Source organism: Colobus angolensis, unplaced genomic scaffold (assembly GCF_000951035.1).
Source record: "Colobus angolensis palliatus isolate OR3802 unplaced genomic scaffold, Cang.pa_1.0 Scaffold81, whole genome shotgun sequence".
NCBI classification, from domain to species: domain Eukaryota; kingdom Metazoa; phylum Chordata; class Mammalia; order Primates; family Cercopithecidae; genus Colobus; species Colobus angolensis.
The window spans coordinates 5,608,958-5,633,011 of record NW_012121932.1 but is presented as its reverse complement, the minus strand read 5'-3'; the positions used below and the strand labels follow the sequence as shown (position 1 = coordinate 5,633,011).

General features: G+C 38.7%; 1 protein-coding gene across 2 annotated transcripts in view; it reads right to left on the bottom strand.

Annotated features, from left to right (window-relative positions):
* The window catches only part of RRP15 (ribosomal RNA processing 15 homolog (S. cerevisiae)), a 46,919-nt gene extending 23,662 nt beyond the window's left edge, over nucleotides 1-23,257 (bottom strand). The window contains exons 1-4 of one of the 2 annotated variants that reach the window (XM_011929440.1): nucleotides 23,092-23,257; nucleotides 6,063-6,328; nucleotides 2,961-3,058; nucleotides 449-650 (exon numbers count right to left, since the gene is read on the bottom strand). In XM_011929440.1, the coding sequence (XP_011784830.1) occupies nucleotides 449-650; nucleotides 2,961-3,058; nucleotides 6,063-6,328; nucleotides 23,092-23,230 (705 nt within the window). In that variant the 5' untranslated portion in view covers nucleotides 23,231-23,257. Of the gene's footprint in view, nucleotides 1-448; nucleotides 651-2,960; nucleotides 3,059-6,062; nucleotides 6,338-23,091 lie in introns of both variants that reach the window. The other variant, XM_011929439.1, reaches the window with a different exon arrangement.
* Between the last annotated feature and the right edge of the window lie 797 nt (nucleotides 23,258-24,054).

Below are 24,054 nucleotides of genomic sequence, written 5' to 3'. Positions count from 1 at the left end.
AAAGAAACTACTGAGGTCCACAGGCCAAAAGGGCTGGAGAAGCAAAGTTCTCATGCCAGAGGTCATAGAAAATATTTACGCTATTAATCTCTCAACCAAACATCACTAAAGATGCCTCAATGCAAGAATGACTCTCTACCATTATTTCCTAAAACTCTCTGATTCTTCATATTTTATAAGTTACACACCATCACAATTACTTCTATCGGTAAAGTCTGAAATTAAAGCTGTGGCTCACACAGGCTTCTCTTCTTCAAAATGCACAAAATGGCAGGATTTCAGATAAGAGAGAGGCAAGCCCTATCTCTAAAGGCTGTGGGCATGGAGAAATTTTAATAAAATATGGGGGAACAAAAGAACCCTGTAATTCTATAGTCTGCTTTTCCATCTCAAGACTCTAGTTTAAAGCTGGAAGTCTGATACACTGAATCCTATATAAAAATTTTACCTGTTTGGCTTTTGGTTTCTTTTTGCTTGAAGTAGTCTCATTTGTACTTCCATCCATTCCTCTCAAAACACTGATGAAATCTTTCTTGGAAACAGTTGATATCAACTTAGCACGCTTTCTCATAGAACTTCCAGCTTCCTTAACCTTTTCATCAACATTCTTTTGATGTTTCTGAACAGCATTAAATAATTGCACCACACCCCTATAGAATATAAAATGACCAGAACAATGTAGTTAAATAATTACACTAGAATACAAACTCTGAGGATAGGAAAAATGTATTTTTACTGTCTAGAAAAGAGGCAAGCATTTAACAAGTACTCAAAGAGCTGGATAAATGGTTAAATACATTTGATAAATACATCTGAAAAATCAATATACATTTCAATGAATGAATATAAATTTCTAAACAGATAACAAATGTGGATTGGTACATAACTTTGTGCTTCACTCCAGGAAAGATTTTTCTGGATCTCAATTTCATCTGTAAATTGGAAAAATAATACCTGAGTAGCTTAAAAAGTATTTAGCTACGTCATCTGTAACTCTTGTGTTATGTATGAAACTATTTTAAAATTCTACTTTAAAAAAGACTTACTTTAAAAACTATGTTCTGCATTTATTTGAGTTTATTCAAAGATAAATTCTGAAAATTAAGACCTGCAACATCCAATACAGGAGCCACAAGCCACATGTGGCTAGTGAGCACTTCAAATATGACTGGTCTGAATTGCCATGTGCTGTAAATGAAAACACACAGCAGATTTCAAAGACTCAGTATGAAAAATAGAATCCTTAAATCTCATTAATAACTGCTTCATAGTGACTACATGATGAATATTTTGAATACAGAGTTAAATAAAATATTATTGAAATTAATTTCACCTCCTTCATTTTACATTTCTCATTGTGGCTATAAGAACATTTAAAATTACATATTCAATTACAAATGAATGTAGCTCACATTCATTTCTCCTGGATAGCATTGATTTATACCATTAAGATCCCTTCTAGCTCTAAAATTCTGCAATCTATGAATTTTCTTGCCCTGGTAAGAGGCAATCTGCCTCTTCCAATAATTATTGGGCCTTGCGCATCCCTGTACATGGTTGCTGGATTTTTCAAGAATGAATGCACCTGACTGCTCTTTATCCAGCCCATTTCTCAGGGTTGTGTTTGTAGGAAGTGACCTTGAGGAATGAGGTAATGTCTCCCCCTAGACAAAGAGCAGGCTTGTTACCAATCAGTATAAAAGTGATAGATTCCCAAGTACAGTGTTCCAGCTCTTACAACACAACATACTGCACGTGTGGGCATCCGTCTGGGACACCTACACTCCCTCTATGGGACAAAGGAAACAGTGAGAACGTGAAGCTCTGCTACTGCTTTTGCCATCAGTAATAAAGTCTTTTGTCTTTGACCCAAAGTGTCTTGTCTTCTACCAGCATCCAGGAAACTTAAACAGGCTAGCTTACGAGCTTATAAGGAGAGTAAAATTCCAGACCCTTCACAGTAGTGACAGGACCAGGGTGAGGCAAGGGAGGTGCCCAGGACATGAAATTTAGGAGGCACTCACTCTCATGTACTGAGTCTCTACTTTTTTAAGCTCCGTGTATGTACTAATCCATTTAATTATCAAAGAAACCCTACAGGCTAAGTATATTCTCCTCTCTTTACAGATAAACTGAGAGAAAAAGAAATTAAGTAGCATGCCCAGGGACACATTGCTAGTAAGAGCCAGTACTAGGATTTGAACCTAGCAGTCTGGCTCTATCATTGATGCTCTTATTCACCACACCACGCTATCACACTGTGTAACACTGAGATGGATTAGAAAATGACCAAAATAATTTAGGTAACAAGAATTTAAAAGTAATTCTGCTAAATATAACTGCTACATTCTTTAGCAGCAGCCCAAATGTTATCTCCTCTGTAATGCTTTCTCAAACTCTCCCAGACAATCTCCTGTTCTATGTTCCCAACACATAGACACAATTCTATTCTCAAAGAGACTGTAATTCCTACAAATGACCAGGCAAGGACCACCCAGCAGCCACCATATCCTATTTGTCTTTGGACACAGAGGGCATCGAGTAAATGTTTGGCGCCAATGATTAAATAAGCAGAGTAAAAAGATAACTTGAAATAGCTGTAATGTGTAATGTATTATGCCATAAATATAATGCAGGATAAAAATCATCATCGAGTACCATAAATTTAGACAAGCATCATAAGAGAAATGCAGTAAGAGGTCTGATTACACAGTTCTCGTGACTATAAAAACAAGATGATCTGAAATAGGTTCATACCAAATATACACTTAGCACATTATATTCTTGCCTCATGAGACCTGGAAAATCTTTGGTTGAATTCAGTGTTGAACAGGCAGGCTTAGATATATATCACTTGGCTCTGAGAAAGGCTGAGCTTAAGAATCAAATGAGGTCAAAAATAGAATCACTATCAAAGCTTTAGTCTACTTATTTTTAAAAGGGCAAAAACACTGCCTTACCTCGTTGCAATTCTCTGAAGATTTCTCTCTGTCTCTTTGTCTTGGACAACATCTGGCTTTACTCTGCACATCATTTCCCACTCCAGCCTCTTATCACGCTGCATTATAAATATTGTTATGTGAAAGAATATTAGATATTTCTGAAAGTGCAGCAAACATTGGTATGATACTCTGTGAAAGGGTGAAGGTAATAAATCATTCTGGCTTAGTTTGTCAGGGACTTTTAAAAAAACACAATTTTAGGGGTTCAGCTTCTAGAGCCTGTGGTTAGCACTCAGCGTGTCATGCGAGAGGCACAAAGTGAGTTTCTGTCAGGCCTTCTGACAGCAGGGGCCTGGAGAGCTGCCAGCATATTCGGCCAGGCAGTACAAGACAGGGTGTGAGGGAGCCACATGCCTGCTCTGCCATCACCAGATCATCAGAAGGAAGCATAAGGAAGATTCCAAACTATCCTCTTTGAAAATTAAAAGTTTATCTTTACTTTCAGAAAATGACTTCCTCGGTCATCAGAATTATTATTAAGAAAATGTATCAGCTTTTAAAAGAACAGCATCGTATCCAGATACTTATATAATGACTATTTTTCTATGCACAAAATCATTTAAATCCATTTCTCCTCTAGTAGCATATCTGACCAATACTCTTGCCATATATGGTTAATCGGTTGTAAGCTATAGCAAACGGTACAGAAGCAGAAGGGGAGGTGGGAAATAAGAAAATCCCCTAGGTAACATAATTTAGTTTGAACTCGTCTTTAGATAGTATACTGGTCCCAGGAATCTGATTTGATAACATTGCTTGTTCATGTCTCCTTCTCAGGCCAACATTTAACCAAATATCAAATATAATGATATAATGAATTAATCACCAAGAAGCTGGCAAGCACCAAAACCAGTAATAATGTTTTTATTAAAAATTTTTTATCTTGCCTTTACTCATCTATTTCTCATTTTGTATTAATGAAAGTGTCTAATCACAGTAAAACCAAATTCTTGTGCTCAATATAAAGATTAGCCTGATAGCTTTCTAAAGAAATAGATTCCTCTTCTAACCAGACACTTCATTTTAATGGTCATGAAATTCACTGTCAGATTATGAGAGGAATTTATTTTAAAAATCTCGCTTTTAAGTTTGAAGCAGTCAATTCTTAATTATATTCAGTACTCAAAGGATAATATGTATGCTTAATTCTGAAATACTTTTAACTCTGAAATTTATTTTTGTATTTATGATCAGAAATAAGTAACTGATATATTGAAAAACCATAATAGTTAAATTAGGAAATAATAATTACATACACTCTTCTAAGAAATATACACAAAGAGCATTTGTAGCTGCCAAGTCTTGTTTCTGGTATCAACACATGCGCTTTCAGGCATTATGGAAACAGTATCATCTCTAGCACTCAAAGTTTTGGCCTAGAGCAGAGTTACAGACTCATTCCTCTTGGCTTCAAAATGTTCTTACCCTCACTAGAACTCTGGGACCAGAGGAAATTAAAGATTCTGATATTACTGAAGCCTCTTCTAGCATTTGCCAGATAATAAACAAAGACTCAAATTTTCAGTTGAAAAGCTAGCTGTAAGATTTAAAGACAAAACTTATCTTAAATAAAGTACAATAAGAATATTGAATTAATAATAGAATATGCCATGTTTCTAAATTAAAAATTTCCACCTTTCACACAGAGCAACCCGTATTAAGAACAAAGAAACAGGCCGGGCGCGGTGGCTGAAGCCTGTAATCCCAGCACTTTAGGAGGCCGAGACGGGCGGATCACGAGGTCAGGAGATCGAGACCATCCTGGCTATCACGGTGAAACCCCGTCTCTACTAAAAATACAAAAACTAGCCGGGCGAGGTGGCGGGCGCCTGTAGTCCCAGCTACTCAGGAGAACGGCCGAAACCCAGGAGGCGGAGCTTGCAGTGAGCTGAGATCCGGCCACTGCACTCCAGTTCGGGCGACAGAGCGAGACTCCGCCTCAAAAAAAAAAAAGAAATGGTAAACATAAAAAGAAATACGTGTCAATTCAAACCTACGTTTCTTTCATTTTTACCTATGAAGTGACTTTGGGAATTAGTACTTCTATGTTGCCAGTACATTTGTAGAAAGTTATTCTTCTTTAATTAAAAAAAAATGCTTATTTTAGTAACCAAGTATTTTAGACGGAGATCATCAAAAGTACAGGTGATATGAAAACCTTATCATGGATTTTTAGCTTTTATAATACACAACAAATTTATGTACAACTTTTGACCTTTAATTAATAGATTATACCTAGTCTAACATCTGTCATCAGTAGTTCAACAAAAGCATAATAAATCCAAATTTATCCAACACTGATTTGTATCACAACAGTGAAATAATCCATTTTCAGAACTACAACCAATCCTTGAGTTATGACATCTTCACAGATTCGTATTGTTAAATAAGTTTTGGCGGCTGGGCGCAGTGGCTCACGCCTGTAATGCCAGCACTTTCGGAGGCCGAGGCGGGTAGATCACGAGGTAAGGAGATCGAGACCATCCTGGCTAACACGGTGAAACCCCGTCTCTACTAAAAATACAAAAAAAAAAACTAGCCGGGCGAGGTGGCGGGTGCCTGTAGTCCCAGCCACTCAGGAGGCTGAGGCAGGAGAATGGCGGAGCTTGCAGTGAGCTGAGATCTGGCCACTGCACTGCAGCCTGGGAGACAGAGTGAGACTCCGACTCAAAAAAAAAAAAAAAGTTCTGGCCAAAAAAAAAAAAAAGTAACTAACATGCTTCTTAGTTCATAACCTAATAAAGTTAGCATGCAGACAGCTAAAACAAATAAAATAGACTCAGGAATCACTACCATGTGTATAATTACTTGATTTTAAAAAGATGTTTCCTCGGCATTTACGTTTCTATTACTTTGCCTTTGCATAGATGATTAAAAAGTGAACATGCTTAATGGAATCATTTAGACTAAATTCCTAAACATAACCTTAGTTATCCACCTTCACATAAAAAGCAAGCTAAAAACTGGAATGTTAATTGGACAAACACTGCAAGAAACAGTTTGGTCAAGATTAGAGCTAGCCTAGACAATCTAATCTACAAGACAACTGGTGAAACACACCTGTTTTATTTTCTCTAGTCTTTCTTGCTTTAACTTTTCTTTTTCCTTTTCCAGCTTCTTATTTTTGACCAGAATAGTAGGTTTACTTTCAGGAGTTTTCTTATTGAGGACTTTAGCCATGGCATCTGCCCAGCCCGTATTAGTCCCAACACTTGATTCTCTGTCATTCTCATTTTCTTTGTCACAGGGCTCAGCATCACCCTCACTGTCAGCTTCTACTGCATCATCATCAGAATAAAAGCGGTCCTTTTCCGATCCACAGCGTCCTACAGAACCTAAGAGTAAAAGCAAATTAAATTTTAATATCCTAGGCAGAGGCTGCCAAGGCCCCCGGAACCCTTCCTGGTGCTCTGCCTGTCCCCATTTTTGCAAGGGGGGTACTTTTCTGAGTCCCACAGCTACAGTAATGATGAAGAGCAATAGAACCATCTTTCCCATTGCCATCAGCTCCCAGAGACCCAGCCCAGCCACATAGACAGGGGATATCACAGCGGCTTCCAAACCCAGGACCCATGCAGCAGGAACAAATCCAACAGCCTCTGCCATGTCCCTGTTGTCAAAATGGTGACTGCTGACATGGAGCTGGTGCAAGATATATCAAGTACATGAACCCTAATTGTGTCACTAAACTAATGGAAGGGGCTAATGAAGGCTATTAAAACAAATAACAGAAAACTTTAATAAGAAAATGGTACAGTATTATCAGAATAAATCTTCTAAGAGATTTGTCCCAGATACTTAAAATTCTGAATTTGTGTGCAGTAAAAAAAGCCTAAAACTTAAAATCAGCCTCATATGAAAGAATTTGCATATAACACTAGAAAACTGGGCATTTTAACATTTTTGGGAAAAAAATTATCTAACAACATGCCCAAGACACTAGATTCAACTGTAACGCTGAGTGACTGAATGAAAATACCAAGTTCTGAGTTGAAGATACAAATGTGTAAGTGTACCATTGAATTTTATCATGCAGAACTACCAAAAAAAAGAAGCACCTACAGGTTACCAGCAAACGAATTCATCATTTAAAATTCAAATGGATGAGGAGGATTAGCAGAAACAATAGTCCAGAAGGTGGCTTGGCTTGCAAATCAACTCGCTGAGCAGCTCTGGGTAATTTAAACTTTCAGCATTTCTCAATTTCTTAAATTAAATGCACTTTAACAGCAAGATCACAAGCACCCAACACAGCACGCATGCATCTCTATGATCCAGAGCCCTCTGGAGAGCTTCTGTTCTTCAGAAACCTACAGAACTTATTAGGAAATACTTCGAAGAAGACAATCATCCAATAGGTTAGTAACTTGGAGTGGTTTTTAATTAGCGGAAGAAGAACTAACAAAGAAGTCTGAGAAGTCGACAAAGAAGAAAACTCAGTAATATGCAAACAGCTGCCATTTAGCGTCTTTGGGTAAACAACTGCGCTTTCTTTGGATGACTCCAAAACTAGTTGAATCTCAAAGGATTATTACGGAAAATGCCATTACCTGAAACTTTTCCTATCAAAGTACCTCTACAAATGTAACAACATTAGTAGTTTAATTATTTTTTTAAATATTGATATACTTGCATTAAGATCAAATACTATTTAAAGTAACACTAGAAGAAAAAGGCCAAGGCATAAGCAGGTTTCCTGCTGCTCCTTACTTTACTCAATTCTGTTTCACCCACCCAAATCAGAACCTTCACTTAAATGCAGAGGATTAGAAAGCAATCCATATGCCAGAAGCATTGCAGCATTTCAGTGAGGCTGCCCTAGGTCCATTTACCCTTACCAAAGCCAAGCATCAGAACCCTAACTGCTGCTTCTACCTTCTGAGAAGTCTATTGAGTCTTGCTGTTGCTTCAAAATCATCTATTCTTCAACTCTGAGGCTTAATTTTTTCTTTAAATAATTTCAATAAAATGTTCATAATTTGCCTTTAAACATCCTCTCAGCCTTTTATATCAGCTTACTATTATGACCAAAGTAAATGGAAGAGAGTGCATAGTCAAATATTACCTTCTGAGTGATCCCCTCTACTCTCTTGACTTTAAGCCATAAAAAGACCTGACTTTTAGCAAGTGATTACAATACTTGCAATTTGTGTGTTATTTTGGCATAATATCTTTATCTTTTCAGTGCTGAAAATTCATGAAATAATGATGTAAAACATTAATACATTTCAAGTAAAAATTTATAACAAATTAGAAAGTAGGAAGTAAAAACATGCCTATATAAAAATGAATCTCGAGCATGAGTAAAACTAAAGTATCTTCAAAAAATTAACTGAACATTACATAACAAAGAAAAATAACATTTCACAATTTTTAAAAGCATGATCTTAAAACATAAAGTGCCAACAGTGTAAAAGAACATGTTAAAAACAAGAAATCACTTGCAATTATCATGCTAATAGAGCTGCATATTTCTTAATAAAGAGAAAAAAATTAATGAAAACATTTAATTTGAAGCTTTTTCTGTATCTTATACACTGGGTCAGTTTAAGAAATATGAACATATTTGTGACTCTGGGCTTTAACATACAAATATAGCTGATATATAAGAGTCTTATTATTGCCCATAACACTAAAAAAAAAGGTATCTAAATTAAAAGCTGGCAGTACTATTAACCAATTCAATAGAAGACTGAATTTTTTTATTCCAGGGCCACAAAAGTTTTCCCCAAGAAGCATCTCCTAGGACCAGTGTACCCTGGAAAGTACACTGGAAAACAAAGTCTGGAGAATATAGTTAGCTGAAAGCTATATTATTTTAATATTATATATGTTTTATTCTTCAGAGTCAGTAGCATTACACAGAAACTAATAACAAAATAAACAATTCTTAGAAAAGGTCCTTCGTGTAGTGACTATTCAACTAAATGTAAGGAGGCAAGATGGCTTAAAAGTTTGGGTCAATAAAAAATATCTTGGTGATTAAAAGCAGAAAAATCATGACAAACTCCTGGGAACATGTCAAAACTGCAACACTGACATCTAGTGTTTGACATCCAGTGTTTTGTCCTGATGTATTCACACACAAACTGCCGCAGATTTCATGTTTTTCAATGGTACCGTAAAGGCAGCCAAAGCAAGCCAAAACACTTTCTGATGATGTAACCCACTCCCATTCTCCACTTCAAATCCATGGCTATTTTCTTTGGTGCATTTCTTTCCCAGCTTGACTACCACAACATGCATAATATGAACACACAATAAATCCATGAAAAGTTTATAGCACCATTTTATACAACCTACACTCACCCCACCAATTTAAAAAAAAAAATCCAGAAGAATTCCCTTAAGTCATGGTTTTTATTTTATTATTTTCTTAAAGGAGCTCTATCTCAGAAGTTTTTAATCAGGTATTCACTGACAACGAAAATGATGACATTTAATATAAACAAATTAAAAATGCAAAGTAATGAGGTCTCCCAACTAAAAAAACAGGATTTACTTCTAGGATATCAAAGATTATCACTATGCAAATCAGAAAATAGAACTGGCTCAAAATATTATTATATCCTAATCAAATGAGGTTTTTAAAAAATTTTCCACGCACTGATCTATAACAGCAGAAGCAGATATATCCAGGTATCTAAGGGCATAGACAGAAATCAACAGACAAGTAAAAAATGCCTTTGAAGTCCTGTGTGTTGCCTTAAACATTAATTTTGCATTCTACTATAAAAATCTAGAAATTAAAGGACTACAAAGGATGCTTATTGAAGTAATGACTACAAGTTCCAATCATGGTAGTGTTCTCTATCAAAGCTGCTCAGTAGCCACTAGCCACAAGAGCCTACTGAGCACTTCAAATGTGGCTAGCACAACTGAAGAACTGAATTTTTATTTTCTTTAGTTACCTAAAATTTAAATCACATGTGGCTAGAGGCTACCATAAGAACAAAGCAGGGCTAAATCTCTGACGTACTGAGGTAGTCATAAGGCATTTCCTACCTCCTGCTGCCTTTTTCTCCAAACCTCCAGCTCCCTTTCAAACTTGCCATCTGTTCCCTGACCCCAGATATGAATGGTTAGCTGCAGGCAGGAAAGTGAGCCATTTTCCATAGCCTGGGATAAAGTTTTAAGAAGACTCACAGTCCCTCGACATTCACTGAGCATTCATGAGTGATGGGCAAGAAAGAACAAAGGAAAAATCTAAATCTAGATTTCTCTCCTTGAAGAACTCAGGAGTTTAGCAGGGTGGATAAATTACATAGCTAAATTGAAATAGAATTTGTAGGTGTTCTAAAAGAAAAACAATGAGGAAAGGGTGACCAGGGATATCTGGGATGGCTTACAGAAAGTTTTACAAAGATGACAGATGATATTCAAGTTGTTTCTTAAAGAGCAAAGCAATAATTTGAATGAAAAAAGAAAGGAGGAAGCCAAGGAAGTAAGATTCCATAACCCAAGCCAGTTGATCAGATGGCAAGATCACTGAACCTAGAACCAAACACATCCTAGATTTGAGTCAGTGCTCTGTATGAAAATTAAAATTACTATTGTAATCATATTATTATTGGCACTCCAGACAGAAGAAATCAGCATGTTCAAAGGGATGGGAATGTGAAAGATGATGAAATATTTACAAAATGACATGAAGTTAAGACTGGCTGAAACAAAGATTTGAGAATTGGATGGTAAAAAAAATTGGGCATAAAGAAAGTAAGATTGGGATTTCATAAAAATGTGATTTATGATCCAAGAAATGCAATACACATCAATTCCAAGATTAAAACCAAGTAGTTTAAAAGTTCATACTCCAGGTGTGTGCTTCCAATAAAAGGCCAAATAGCTGGAATTTTTTCTCTCTTAGCACTTAAGTCCCTACTTTTAAAAACATTCTCTATTACAGTTTTTCTTTTAAAATGTAAATACCACCTGAAAGTGGTAAGCCTATTGGTCAACCTTTCACACCTTTAAAATTTGCCCTAAGTCAAACAGAACTCCTGGTAAAAACATGATTGAGGACAGTTAGTAGGGGACAATGAAGTAAGGCTACCAGGATTCAATTTCAACTCCAGACACAAATCTAAGTGGCTTTTCTGACATTAAGTCTTCTGCCTGAGTTTCCTCATCTGTAAAAATAGGAATAAAATGGTACTTCATTGGGTTTTCATAATTAAAATATATAAAGTTCTTTGAGTGCCTACCTCTTAGTAAGCACCCCTTAAATGCTGATTATACACCACACGCACATGCAGAAATACACTCACAGGCACACATAATGGGAATTTTTATGTGGCTGTGGTAGAGAAGGAGAAAGAAACAAGGAAGAAATGCCTCTGGTATTGGGAATCTGGAATTCATGTGAGGTGTTAAATGAGAAGCTTGAGACGACTAGAGAGTTATAGCATAGCGGTTAAGAGCTCTGATTATCGAATTAGACTTGGGGTGTGATGTTCTGATTCCAGTACTTTCTAATAGCATAGTTTTGGGCAAGTGACCTAACCCTTCTGTGTCTCAGTTTCTTTATCAGTAAAATAGGGATAAACACAGTAACTACTTCACTGGGCTGCTATGATGATTAAATAAGATAACACATGAAAAGTGCTTAGTACAGACCTGGCACAATAGTAGGCACCAAATAAATGATAATCAGTAATCAGAGGACACACAGAGAAGACAGGTTCTCAAAAGCTTAAAACTGGATGTCAAGAAAAGAGGGAAAATAAATGTGACTTCAGTTATAAAACTGCTGCCTAAGTCTTGCTATAGTTTATAACTCGTATGCCAGGGAATCATGCAGGCCACCTTTCACTTATTTCACGAGTGGCCAATGTCTCTGTGCTACAACCTTTTCAAAGTACTGTAAAATAATGATAATACTAACTAGCTAACACGTAGTTAGAGCTAGGCACTATTTATAAATCACTTTTTATGTATTATCATTTCACAACACTTCTTTTCTTTTTTTGAGACAAGGTCCCACTTTGGAGCCTAGACTGGAGTACAGTGGCACAGTCTTAGCTCACTGCAGCCTATCTCCCAGGCTCACGCAATCCTCTCCTTTCAGCCTTCCAAGTAGCTGGGACTATAGGCATACACCACCACGCTCAGCTAATTTTTTGTAGAGATGAAGTCTCACTATATTGCCCAGGCTGGTCTTAAACTCCTGGACTCAAATGATCATCTCACCTCAGCCTTCCAAATTGCTGGGATTCAGGAGTAAGCCACCACATCCAGCTCATTTTGCAACATTTCTGTGAGTTGCTTTTATTATTGTATTTACACAGGTGATGATTCTGAAGCTTAGAAAAGTTAAAAACATGCCCAAAGTCAAAAAGGCAAAGCTAACGGGGCTGTCGACTTGTGAGACACTACAAAGTTTTGTATCAGAGATTCAATTTGGACTAATGTGTACTGAACTAATGTAGCTACTCATTAAATATTTTAAAACATCGTTTAATGAAGTTTGAATTTAAAAAATTTCTATCTAAGCCTCAGTAAAGGTGAACAGTCTACTCCCTGTCCTCCTTCTGATTTTACCTAAGTATACATATCCCCCTACTTATTCAAGGCTCTATAAAACTACTGCTCCCATTCAGCTGTAAATCATCTGTTCTGCTCATGCCACATGGTCCTTCCTGCCAATTACTAAATTTGGAATATTCAAAATTGATGCTTTAAAACTTCAAAAAAAAAAAAAAAGCTACCTTTGAAAAAAATGAAGTCATCCCAGGTTTCCATAAAAATAACTAAAAATAAAATGATAGTGCTACCATGGGAAACACTGTCAGATGTGATTACATGTGCTATTGGGCAAGCCAAAACAGATAGACTCTGGAAGTAGTCTGTTTCCTGAGCCTGTCTTATAAATTGCTAAACCACTCAAGTAGGACTATGATATACTTCATTTCTTAGGCATGTTCCTTTGCTATTTTAAGTAACTTAAATGATAAAGGAGGCTATAAGCTACAGTTTGATGAAAAGCACATTTATCTGCTAGGTTATTATATCTTAAATACAGCATTGTAGTTTATCAAAAATGAAGGGATATCTCCTAGGACCTTCTAACCTGAATTGTTATCAAGTCTTGTGTTATAAGTAGATGGCCGTTTTTCACATACGTAACCAGAACAATTCAGGTTTTTTAGCTGCCTGGAAAACCTGAAATGATCCTCCTTATTATTTTATGGCCATATGGGCACATTCTATGAGGGAGGAGTCAATTAGATCATGGCCCGAGTAACAATCAAGGCTTCTTTCTTTTAACCTGGGTTGATTTACAGGCAACAGAAGCTTCTGCCGTACCCTGTCCCAAGACTACAAGCTTAAGAATCTAGTAAGAGTTGCATCTGAACTTCCATAAATCTGAGTAGCTCAAGGATAACCAGATGTAGAGGCTATCATCTTACCCTTTATCATACTTGGTATCATCAAACCACTGTTCTCATTTTTTCACCTGAGGTGATTTACTGACTAGGGACACTGTTTTTCTGTTTTTGGGGGTTGTTTTTTTAAAGACTACAAGCTTAAGAACCAAGTATATATTGTATCTAAACTTCCAACAAGTTATCAGGTCAATAAATCTGAGTAGTTAATGAATAACTCAGGTAGGGGCATCACCCTCCCCTCTATAACACTTGTCATTTACATATTACTTACAATGCAGACTGTAGCACTTTACCTTCTGTGATACTGTGAAATATATACTTGGTCAACTCCTAAAATCCTTGGAATCTCCAAAGGAGTGTCTTTTTGTATGCTAATAATTGAGGGCTGGTAGTCCCAAAGCAGATTCAGGATCAGGGTTGGTCACCAAGACAGATGCACCAAGACAGGATTAGAGGTTTGGGACTTTCGGCTCCATTCCCCAACCTCTGGGAAGGGAGTGAAGCTGAAAGTTAAACTGATCACCTCAATGATTTAATCAACCATGCTTATGTAACGAGGTCTCCATAAAACGTTCAAGAAAACAGGGTTCAGAGAGCTTCTGGATAGCTGAACTCCTGGAGGTTCCTGCAGGGCAGCACACCCAGGAAGGGCATGGAAACTCCACACTCCTTCACCCTATACTTCACCCTATGCATCTGTTCATCTGTATCCTTTATAATATGCTTTACAATAAACCCATAAACTTAAGTGTTTCCCTGAGTTCTGTGAGTTGCTCTAGAAAATTAATCAAACCCAACGGGAAGATTGTGGGAACCTCAATTTTAAGTCAGTTGGACGGAGGTTCCAGAGGTCTGGATTTAGGACTGGTATCTGAAGGGTTTGGGCAGTCTTATGAAGTTGAGCCCTCAGTCTGTGGGGTCTGACACTACCTCCAGGTAGATAATGTTGAGATGAATTGGAGAACAAACAACTGGTATCCACTGCAGAACTGATTACTTGCTTAGGGTGTGGGAAGGAATCCATACACATTTAATCACAGAAGTCTTCTGTGATGATTGTTGCTGCTGAGTGGTTGAGTGAGAAAACAGAGAAAAGCACACTGAGTGGTGTTTTTTCCACATTCACCTGCTGTATATCCCTAACTCATGATCCCCTTCAATTTTACTATGATCAAATTTCAAATTGTACTGACAGTACTGCAATTCAACAAAAATTCAATCTGAGTCATTTTGCTATTATTCAAGTTGATACATATAACTGCTCATTTTACTTCCATGATAATCTAGTATATGAGAAGAGTATTAAAAAAATCATGTTAACACAAATTTCCAATTTATTCAGTGAATAAATGGATATCGAGTACTACACCATGAATCAGGCTCTATGCCAAATTGAGATATAGCTGTTATCACAGCGACAAGGTCTCTGTCCCCACAGAACTTAAGAAACTTCTGCAGTCTAACAATACTTGAGTTTTGAGTTTTGTTCTAATGAAAGCACACTATTCTATCTTTCTTATATAATATGTCAAAAGAAATTAAAGCCAGAAAAATAAAATTCAAACAACATATGGGTTATATCTGTGTGTTTTCCATGAAACTCAAGTAGCATCTTACTAAAGGAAGTTTTTCAAATGTCAATATAGGGCACATCCCTACCAATTTTTATAATCCAGGTAAAATTCAAAGATAAGTGTCTGATTCAGTACTGGCTGATAAAACAAGCCAGTACTCTTTAAATATATCTATAATTTACACACTGATTCCTCATAGGTCTGAAGCCTCTGCCTTTAGAGTTTCTCAGTACTATCATCTAAAAGTTTTTGATAATTGAATAGTTTAAGACCACATGTATACAACTACCTGACTAGAAAATCCATCTCCATGGATCACCTTTACAGAAACATTTAATTTCATGAGAGGAAAAAAGAAATTTCTTATATTAAATAACAAATTCTGAGTTAAACCAAACAAGAAATGTCCCATCTTTAACCAAAAGACCTATATTACTAAATTTATTAAATAAAGAACTCTTTAACCAGGCATGGTGGTGTGCACCTATGGTCCCAGTTATTGGAAGGCTGAGGCAGGAGGATTGCTTGAGCATGGGAATTGAAGGTTATAGTGAGCTATGATCATGCCACACTGGACACCAGCGTGAGCAACATACCAAGACCCTGTCTCTAAAAAATAATAAGAAAAAAAATGGTTTTAAAATAATAAGTAAAATAAATGACCCTTTATTATTTATCTGTATTGCAGAGATAGGATAAGTTGTAAAAGACAAAGTGGAAGAGACATTTAAGTTGAAACCTAAAGGATAGAGAAAAGCTGGTTAAGAGAAAGTAAAGAACAAAAAGAGTATGCCAGTAGAGTACCATAAGCACAACTAGAAAGACAGAGAGCAGACTGTATTCCAGAAACCAGTTCAGAATGCTATGACCCTAGTCATCTAGGGAATGGTAAGATGTGAGCCTGAGAGGCAAGCAGTGGTCAGATCACATAGGTTGGGTATGCAGACTGTTGCCAGTTCACAAGGAGATTCAGTCAGCCAATCGCTGTTATTTGTGGATTCTGTATTTGAGAATTCACCAACTCAGTAAAACGTATTTGTAACCCCAAGTCAATACTCATGGCACTTTTGCAGTCATTCACAGACATGCTTAGAGCAGTGAAGGGTTGGAGGCTCCCTACATGCACACTCCTAGCTGAGGTTGAAGAAGGAGACACTCTGCCTTGTTTCAACTTTCTCATTGTAAACTGGTGTTCTTCCTATAGACTATTTAGTGCCACATATTTCCATTTCTGTGCTTTTTCTTGGCTACAGCAATGTTTAAAATGGCCCCCAAGCATAATGCTGAAGGGTTGTGCAGTGTCCCTAAGCACAAGGATGCAATGTGCCTTTCAGAGAAAATATGTGTTGAATAAGCTTTGTTCAGGCACATTATTGGCCATGAGTTCAAATGTTAATGAATCAACAAAGTACATTAAATATAATTATTATTATCCACTTCCTCTAACAGTATAGTATGCCCAAAATGTATGGTGCTATGAGTTTATATTAAAGTTCGTTATTTGAAAAGCTGAAGGCTGGGTGCAGTGGCTCATGCCTATAATTCCAACACTTTGGGAGGCCAAGGCAGGAGGATCACTTGAGCCCAGGAGTTTGAGAACAGCCTGGGCAACATAGTGAGACCCATCTCTACAAAAAATAAAAAATTAGCTGGGCATGATGGCACACACTTGTGGTCCTAGCTACTTGGGAGGCTGAAGTGGGAGGATTGCTTGAGCCTGGGAGGTCAAGACTGCAGTGAGTCCTGATTATGCCACTGCACTCCAGCCTAGGCAACAGACCCACACTTTGTCTTAAAAAAAAAAAAGGGGAGGGGGCGCCAGGCATAGTGGCTCACGCCTGTAATCCTAGTACTTCGGGAGGCCAAGGTGGGTGGATCATGAGGTCAAGAGATGGAGAATATCCTGGCCAACATGTTGAAACCCCATCTCTACTACAAATACAAAAATGAGCTGGGCGTGGTGGCATGTGCCTGTAGTCCCAGCTACTCGGAAGGCTGAGGCAGGAGAATCTCTTGAACCTGGGAGGCAGGAGAATCTCTTGAACCTGGGAGGCAGAGATTGCAGTGAACTGAGATGGCGCCACTGCACTCCAGCCTAGCGAAAGAGTGAGACTCCGTCTTGGGGAAGAAAAAAAAAGGAAAATTCAATGATTTCTCTTTTTTTTTTTTTCCTTTTTCTTTAATCTCAGAGTTTTGTTTCTAAAATTTATTTATTCATTTTTGAGACAAAGTCTCACTCTGTCAGTATCTTGGCTCACTGCAACCTCTGCCTCCCAGGTTCAAGTGATTCTCATGCCTTAGCCTCACAAGTAGGTGGTACTACAGGCATACACCACCATATTGGGCTAATTTTTTGTATATTTTTTTTTGGTAGAGATGGGGTTTTGCCATGTTAGCCAGGCTGGTCTCAAATTCCTGACTTTAAGTGATCTGATCACCTTGGCCTCCCAAAGTGCTGGGATTACAGGTGTGAGCCACCAAGCCTAGACTAAAGTTTTTATTTTTTGAGACAGGGTCATGCTGTGTCACCCAGGCTGGAGTACAGTGGCACAGTCACAGCTCACTGCAGTCTCGAACTCCCAGGCTCAAGCAACCCTCCCACCTCAGCCTCTCATGTAGCTGAGACCACAGGCACATACCACCCACATCCAGCTAGTTTTTTCCATTTTTTTGTAGCGACAGGGTCTCACTATGTTGCCTAGGCTGGTCTCAGACTCCTGGGCCCAAGCAGTCCTCCCACCTCAGCCTCCAAAGTGCTGAGATTACAGATGTGTGCCCCGACGTGTGGCCAAGGAAAATCAAATGCTTTCTGAAAAACATTCCAAGTGGAGCTCTTCTTTGTCTTTAAACAAAAACACACATAAGGCTGTGTGCGGCGGCTCATACCTGTATTCCCAGCACTTTGGGAGGCCAAGGCAGGTAGATCAATTGAGCTCATGAGTTCAAGATCAGCTTGGGCAACATGGCAAAACCCCATCTCTTCCAAAAATACAAAAATTAGACAGGTGTGGGTAGTGCACGCCTATAGTCCCAGCTAATCTGGAGGCTGCGGTGGGAGGATGGCTTGGGCCAAAGAGGCAGAGGTTGCAGTGAGCCAAGATTGCACCACTGTACTCCAGCAGCCTGGGTAGTAGAGCCAGATCTCGTTTCAAAAAAAAAGAAAAAAAGAAAAAATCCCCACATAAGACAAGGTTACGTATTGACAAAATGACAAAAATGTTCTGACCAGAGACTCACAGGAGCCTACAACTGTACTTCCCCTAAAAGCAATGGTTCACTAATTCAGGGATTCAGGGTTTCCTGCAACTTTACTGAACATTATTGTAACTAGAATCAACTGTGAATTCATAAATTGAGAGTAAGCATTTATAAACTTTTATAGTAATTTGATATTACCATGATGTGCAACAATGTGGTCATGTTTCCAGTCATTCTTTTTCATTGATTTTTTTTTTTTTAAACACCTATCTATGACAGATTGGAGATTAAAAAAAAAAAAACAGAATGGTCCTTCAACACTGATGGTTTAAGAAGCAATTGCCTAAAAGACTGAAGGGAGTAGGGCTGCAATGACAGGCCCAACAAATAGGTCCCCTATGAACTAGCATAAACAAAAGAGATGCAGGCAAGGCCGAGCACAGTGGCTCACGCCTGCAATCCCAGCCCTTCGGGAGGCCGAGGTGGGTGGATCACCTGAGGTCGGGAGTTCAAGACCAGCCTGACCAACATGGAGAAACCCTATCTCTACTAAAAATACAAAATTAGCTGAGTGTGGTGGTGCATGCCTGTAATCCCAGCTACTTTGGAGGGTGAGGCAGGAGAATCGCTTGAACCCGGGACGTGGAGGTTGGGGTGAGCTGAGATCGCACCATTGCACTCCAGCCTGAGCGATTAGAGCGAAATTCCATCTCAAAAAAAAAAAAAAAAAAAAGAGAGAGAGACAGAGATGTGGGCAAGAACTAAAGTAATGGCAACAGAATAAATGGATTAATTAAACCAAATAGATATGGAAGCAACAGGAAGAGTAAAGGATGACACTTGTGTTTCCAGCTTGGATGGGAGTAGATGGAAGTATCTTTCTTAGAGACAGAAGCAGCTTTGACAAAGAAAATGTGTCTATGGCACAACCAAGCAGACACAATCAATTGTTATCGACATCATTATCACTGATCTTGAATTTTACCAAAAATATATGATCTAATGGTTAGCCTATGGAGTAAAACGAGTGGATTAACAGATAACATCCTGCACCTATAGAGGTAACAGTTTCCTACTAGGAAGCAATATGATATACTGGAAGCACTATTTCCAAGCTTCTTTTCTTGTCTGTAAAATAGAAATGCCATCAGCTACCTTACAGGGTTACTAGAGTAATTCAAACCTCTTTTCTTGGGAGAGTTCCAGCTTACAAATACCATGTTACCAAAGGTGGGAAAACTTATTTGGCAAAAAGAGATGGGACTAGCAGTTTTTTTAGGTCAGAAGAGACATCATCATCATCGCTAATATTTATGAGTGGGTACCATGTGCCAAATATTAAATGCTTAACATACATAAACTTATTTAATCATTACAACAATTCTAAAGTAGATATTATTATTATCCTCGTTTTGTAGATGAGGAAATTGAGGCAGATAATAGTAAATAACTAGCACAAAGTTACTCTGAAAGGTAGTACCAACACAGGTGCCTCTGATACAATTGAGTGAACATGGGAATCTGTTTCCAGAAATAACACATGAACTTTAGGAGAAAGGAAGGAAGGAAAGAATACTCTGGTTATAAACACTGGAAGTGCAATAGAAATCTGAACACAAAAATATCCCTTGGTGATGAAATCTTCTTGAGTGGGAGGGAGAAAAGTTTGTCTCTATACCAAAATCTCCTTGTTCCCAATCCTTTCTTTCTTTAGATTCAAAGTCCCTGCCCTTTCACTCTCCAAATAGTTTTTTTTTATTATCTATGTCCTCCTGGTTCCTCAAACATATTAAGGTAGTGGTCAAGAGCATAAGCTGTACAGTCAAACTTCAATAACTGTTGTATCATTTATCAACTTGCTTATCTGCTTATGTACAGAAGTGAGCAAGTTAGAAACCTCTGTGCCTCAGGTTTTTAAATGTAACATGAAGATAATAGTAGCATCTATCTCATACAGTTTTCAGAATTCTCTGAGCTGATATATATAAGGAACTCAGAACAGAACCAGGCACATAGGAAAGCTCCAAAAGTATAACTATTCTTATTATCCAATTCCTCTAACAGTGTAGTATGCCCAAAACTTATGGTGCTAAAAGCTTATATGAAAGTTGCCTGTTTGAAAAATTGAATACTCTCTTGCTGAAAAATATTTCAAGTGGGGCCCTCTCTGTCTTCACTGTCCTGTCCTAGTGCAGATCCTAGCATGGAGTTTTGCCATTGCCTACAAACTGTCCTGGCACTCTTTGGCAGTTACCATACATCTGGCAGTAATATTTATAAATGTCTGTCACCATCTTGCTTAAAAATTCTCAGTAGCTCCCTGCTGCCTACAAATACACAAGGCCCTTTATAATCTACTTTTAACTATTGTTACCAGTTTTACTTCTAGTCACTTCTCTGAACAGCTAGAGCCATAACAGAATGTTACTTTGTCTGAAATAGGCCATGAATTTTAAGAGACAGCATGCCACTGTATATGCTTTTATGTCTGAGAAAACTGCCCTCTATACTCCCAGGCCAGGAAAACTATTCATCCTTCTAAAGCCTAGATAGAACACCACCTTTTACATTTATTCAACAAAACAATTTACCGAATACTAAAATATGCAAAGAAGACCCTGTGAAAATAAACAAGACATACTTTGACATTTGGGGAACTTATCTCTGTAACAAGAGAGATATGTTAAAATATAATGATAGCATAGTGTATTATCAGTAATACATGTAAGATACAAGTAAGCAACACCTAGGCTGGGTTCCAGAGGATATGGATTCCTCTGTCTCCATCCTTACCTTTCCAAAATTGAACCATGATCTTGAAAACTATCTTTTAATTATACCTAATACACTATATTACAGTCCTGTGTTTAATGTCTTTCCTAAAGCTGAAATTTTAATGCAGAAATGTATTCATCCTTTGTATCCTCAACACCTAGAGGGTGATTGGAACCTAAGGGAACACAGCAATTGTTCATTGAATTGAATTGGATAAATTAGGTTTCCATATTAGCCAAAAACCTTCTTAACCCATAACATAGCTGATCTATAATAGCAAAAGAACCTTAAAACCTAATCAGCATTTATAATAATATGCTGAAAAGATAGAACAGTTCCAACTTGGAATTATCCAGTACTTGAACAGAAAAATCCAATTTGGCCAGGTGTGCTGGCTCACACCTGTAATCTCAGCACTTCGGGAGGCCGAGATGGGTGGATCACTTGAATCCAGGAGTTCAAGACCAGCCTGGGCAACATGGCAAAACCCCATCTCTACAAAAAAATTAGCCCGGTACAGTGGTATGCGCCTGTAGTCCTATCTACCTGGGGGAGCTGAAGCAAGAGGATCGCTTTGGAGGGCGGTGGGGGAGGAGGTCAAGGTTGCAGTGAGCCTGGGTGACAAAGCAAGACACTGTCACAAAAAGAAAAAGAAAAATCCAATTTGTAAGCAGTAATGACATTTTCTTCCAAATATAGTACTCTTCCCTTCACAAAACTGTTTGAACCAGTCTAATGAGTTCAAAAAATATCAGAACCAGAAGTTCTAATTTCGGCTCAATAAATAGTTTGTTTTCCTTAACAGTGTGGCAGGAGATGAAGACTCTAATTACCTAGGAATTGCAGTAGCATATGACACTTTCTTCTTGGTCCTGGAAGTCCAGCTTAATTCATTAATTTACTTAAATACCTGTGAAGGACCCACAAGGCAATAGGAACTGGGGATACAGTAGTCTTTACTTTTATGGAACTTACATTCCAATTGGGAAAGATAACGCAGCAAATACATACATCAAATGGTTTGGGCAGGGTTGAGAAAAAATAAAGCAGGGCAGTAAGTCAAAAAGTGAAGAAAGGAAGACAGGAAGAAGAGTAGTGGTGGTACGTTAGATAGGGTAGTCAGGGACAAGTCTCTCTGGTAAGGCACTGGATCAGAGGCTGGTGAAGGAGAGAGATGCCAAGCATTTGAAACCTATTCTAGGCAGTGGAGCCAACCAGTGAAGAAACCAGGGTGTGGGAGCATGTTTAAGGTGTTAAACAAACAGAAACATACCGGTATGGCAAGATTACAATTAGTGGTTTGTGAGGGGCAGTTTGGTCTATGACAGACAACCTGGCCCAAATCATACAGCCTAAGGATCTTGGATATTATATAGTGAGATGGGAAGCCACTGGATCATCTCAAGCAGAGAGCGGATGTAATTAGAAATACGTTATAAAAGAATAGCTCTGTCTGTTTTTTGGGTATCAGCTAGTACAAAGGAGCAGTAACTGGGCAGTAGGAAGTCAGGGATTATCTGCAATTCCTTGTCACCTAAAAAAATTGGTGCCAAGAATGATGGTAAAGAGGAGCAACAGACACAGCATGGTTGAAAACCTCAAAACACATCGTTCCTTCCTTTCATTATCAAGCGTCTCTGAGAGACATAGTTATCAAATGCTACCAGTTTTTAGTCGACCTTAACCACCAAACTCTTCTTTCATTCACTATTATTTAGTTTCTAAAACACGCACACATCTACCGCACAAGAAAAGTCAAGTACACCCCCTTCTTCCTCTTACCTCTTTTAACCTTTTGCTTCTTACACCCTATGAGACCCATTCTTCTCCTGTTTTCAAGTACCCTCTTCCTTTCACCCTTTGCTACTCTGTTTCTCGGTAGCTGCAGGTGTTCCACCCGTTTTATTATAATTAATAATGGTGACCCTGAAAATACCTAGTAAAAGAATGTGGAAACTCAAAATTGCAGTTGACATCGTTCCTTCTCTGAACACGACTTCCCCAAGCCTCCTCACTAAGCCAAAGTCGCCCCTCTGAAGTGGTGCCAAGATAAAACCCAGGTGGCTAGCAGCAAATGCAGTCGCAAGGGCTGCTTGACACGAACTCAACTCGGCCTTTCCTCCCAGACACCAAAGCTCAGCCCTACCACATTACCTTCGCTATCAGAAGTATCTGTGACCTCGTTTTCCAGCACTGACGCTACGGCTCCGGTTACCATTTTCATCTTCTTCTTTGGGGTCTTTTTCAGATTGTCTTCCTCACTCACACGTGAGTCCGCAACGGCGGCTGCCATTTTTCCGCGCCGGAAGCGTCACCTGACAGTTGCGTCCGGTGGCAACCAGAGGAAATTCTGCATTCAGTGCCGGTGACACAAGGTTCCGGGGCGGTGTCGTCTAGCCCGGAGTTCCGGGGGCGGAGCCTCAGAATGTGACTTGGAGAGAGCTCTGAATAGCCCGGTGTGTTTGCGCGAAGTCGGTTCCAGGACGAAAATAGTGGCTGAATGACCTCAGCCGACTCCTCCGCCAGCCCGGCGCGGTCCACTTTGATTTCCTCGCCTCGGCCGCTTTCCTTGTCTGCTGCCTTAATGTTGGTTTAGTGTCCTCCTCAGGTGTCTCTTACGGGCCCCCTGAACGCAGCAGCAGCTAGGACGCGGGACAGATCCACTGGGGGTTGATAATTAGAATACGATCATATCCCCCCACCCAAGATAACACGCGAGACCTTTCTTGCAAACCGAATAGACTCACTTTCTTTCCCTGGGGCGGGTGTTATGGAATCCAGCCGCACTGCATATTCCAGTAGATGTTTGTGTAGGAAATAAATATGTATTCACATCCTAAAAACTCAATACAACATTTTAAAACTTGGTTTTGAATTTTTTTGTTTTCTAAGAGGGAGAGGGTCTCGCCGGGGCGGTGGCTCACACCTGTAATCCCAGCACTTTGGGAGGCTGAGATAAGCGGATCGCTCGAGTCCAGGAGTTTGAGACCCGCCTGGCCAACATGGTGAAACCCAATCTCTACTAAAAATACAAAAATTAGCCGGACGCAGTGGCGAGTGCCTGTAGTCCCAGTTACTGGAGTAAACCTTTAAAAAGTGCAATTATTGACCGGGCGT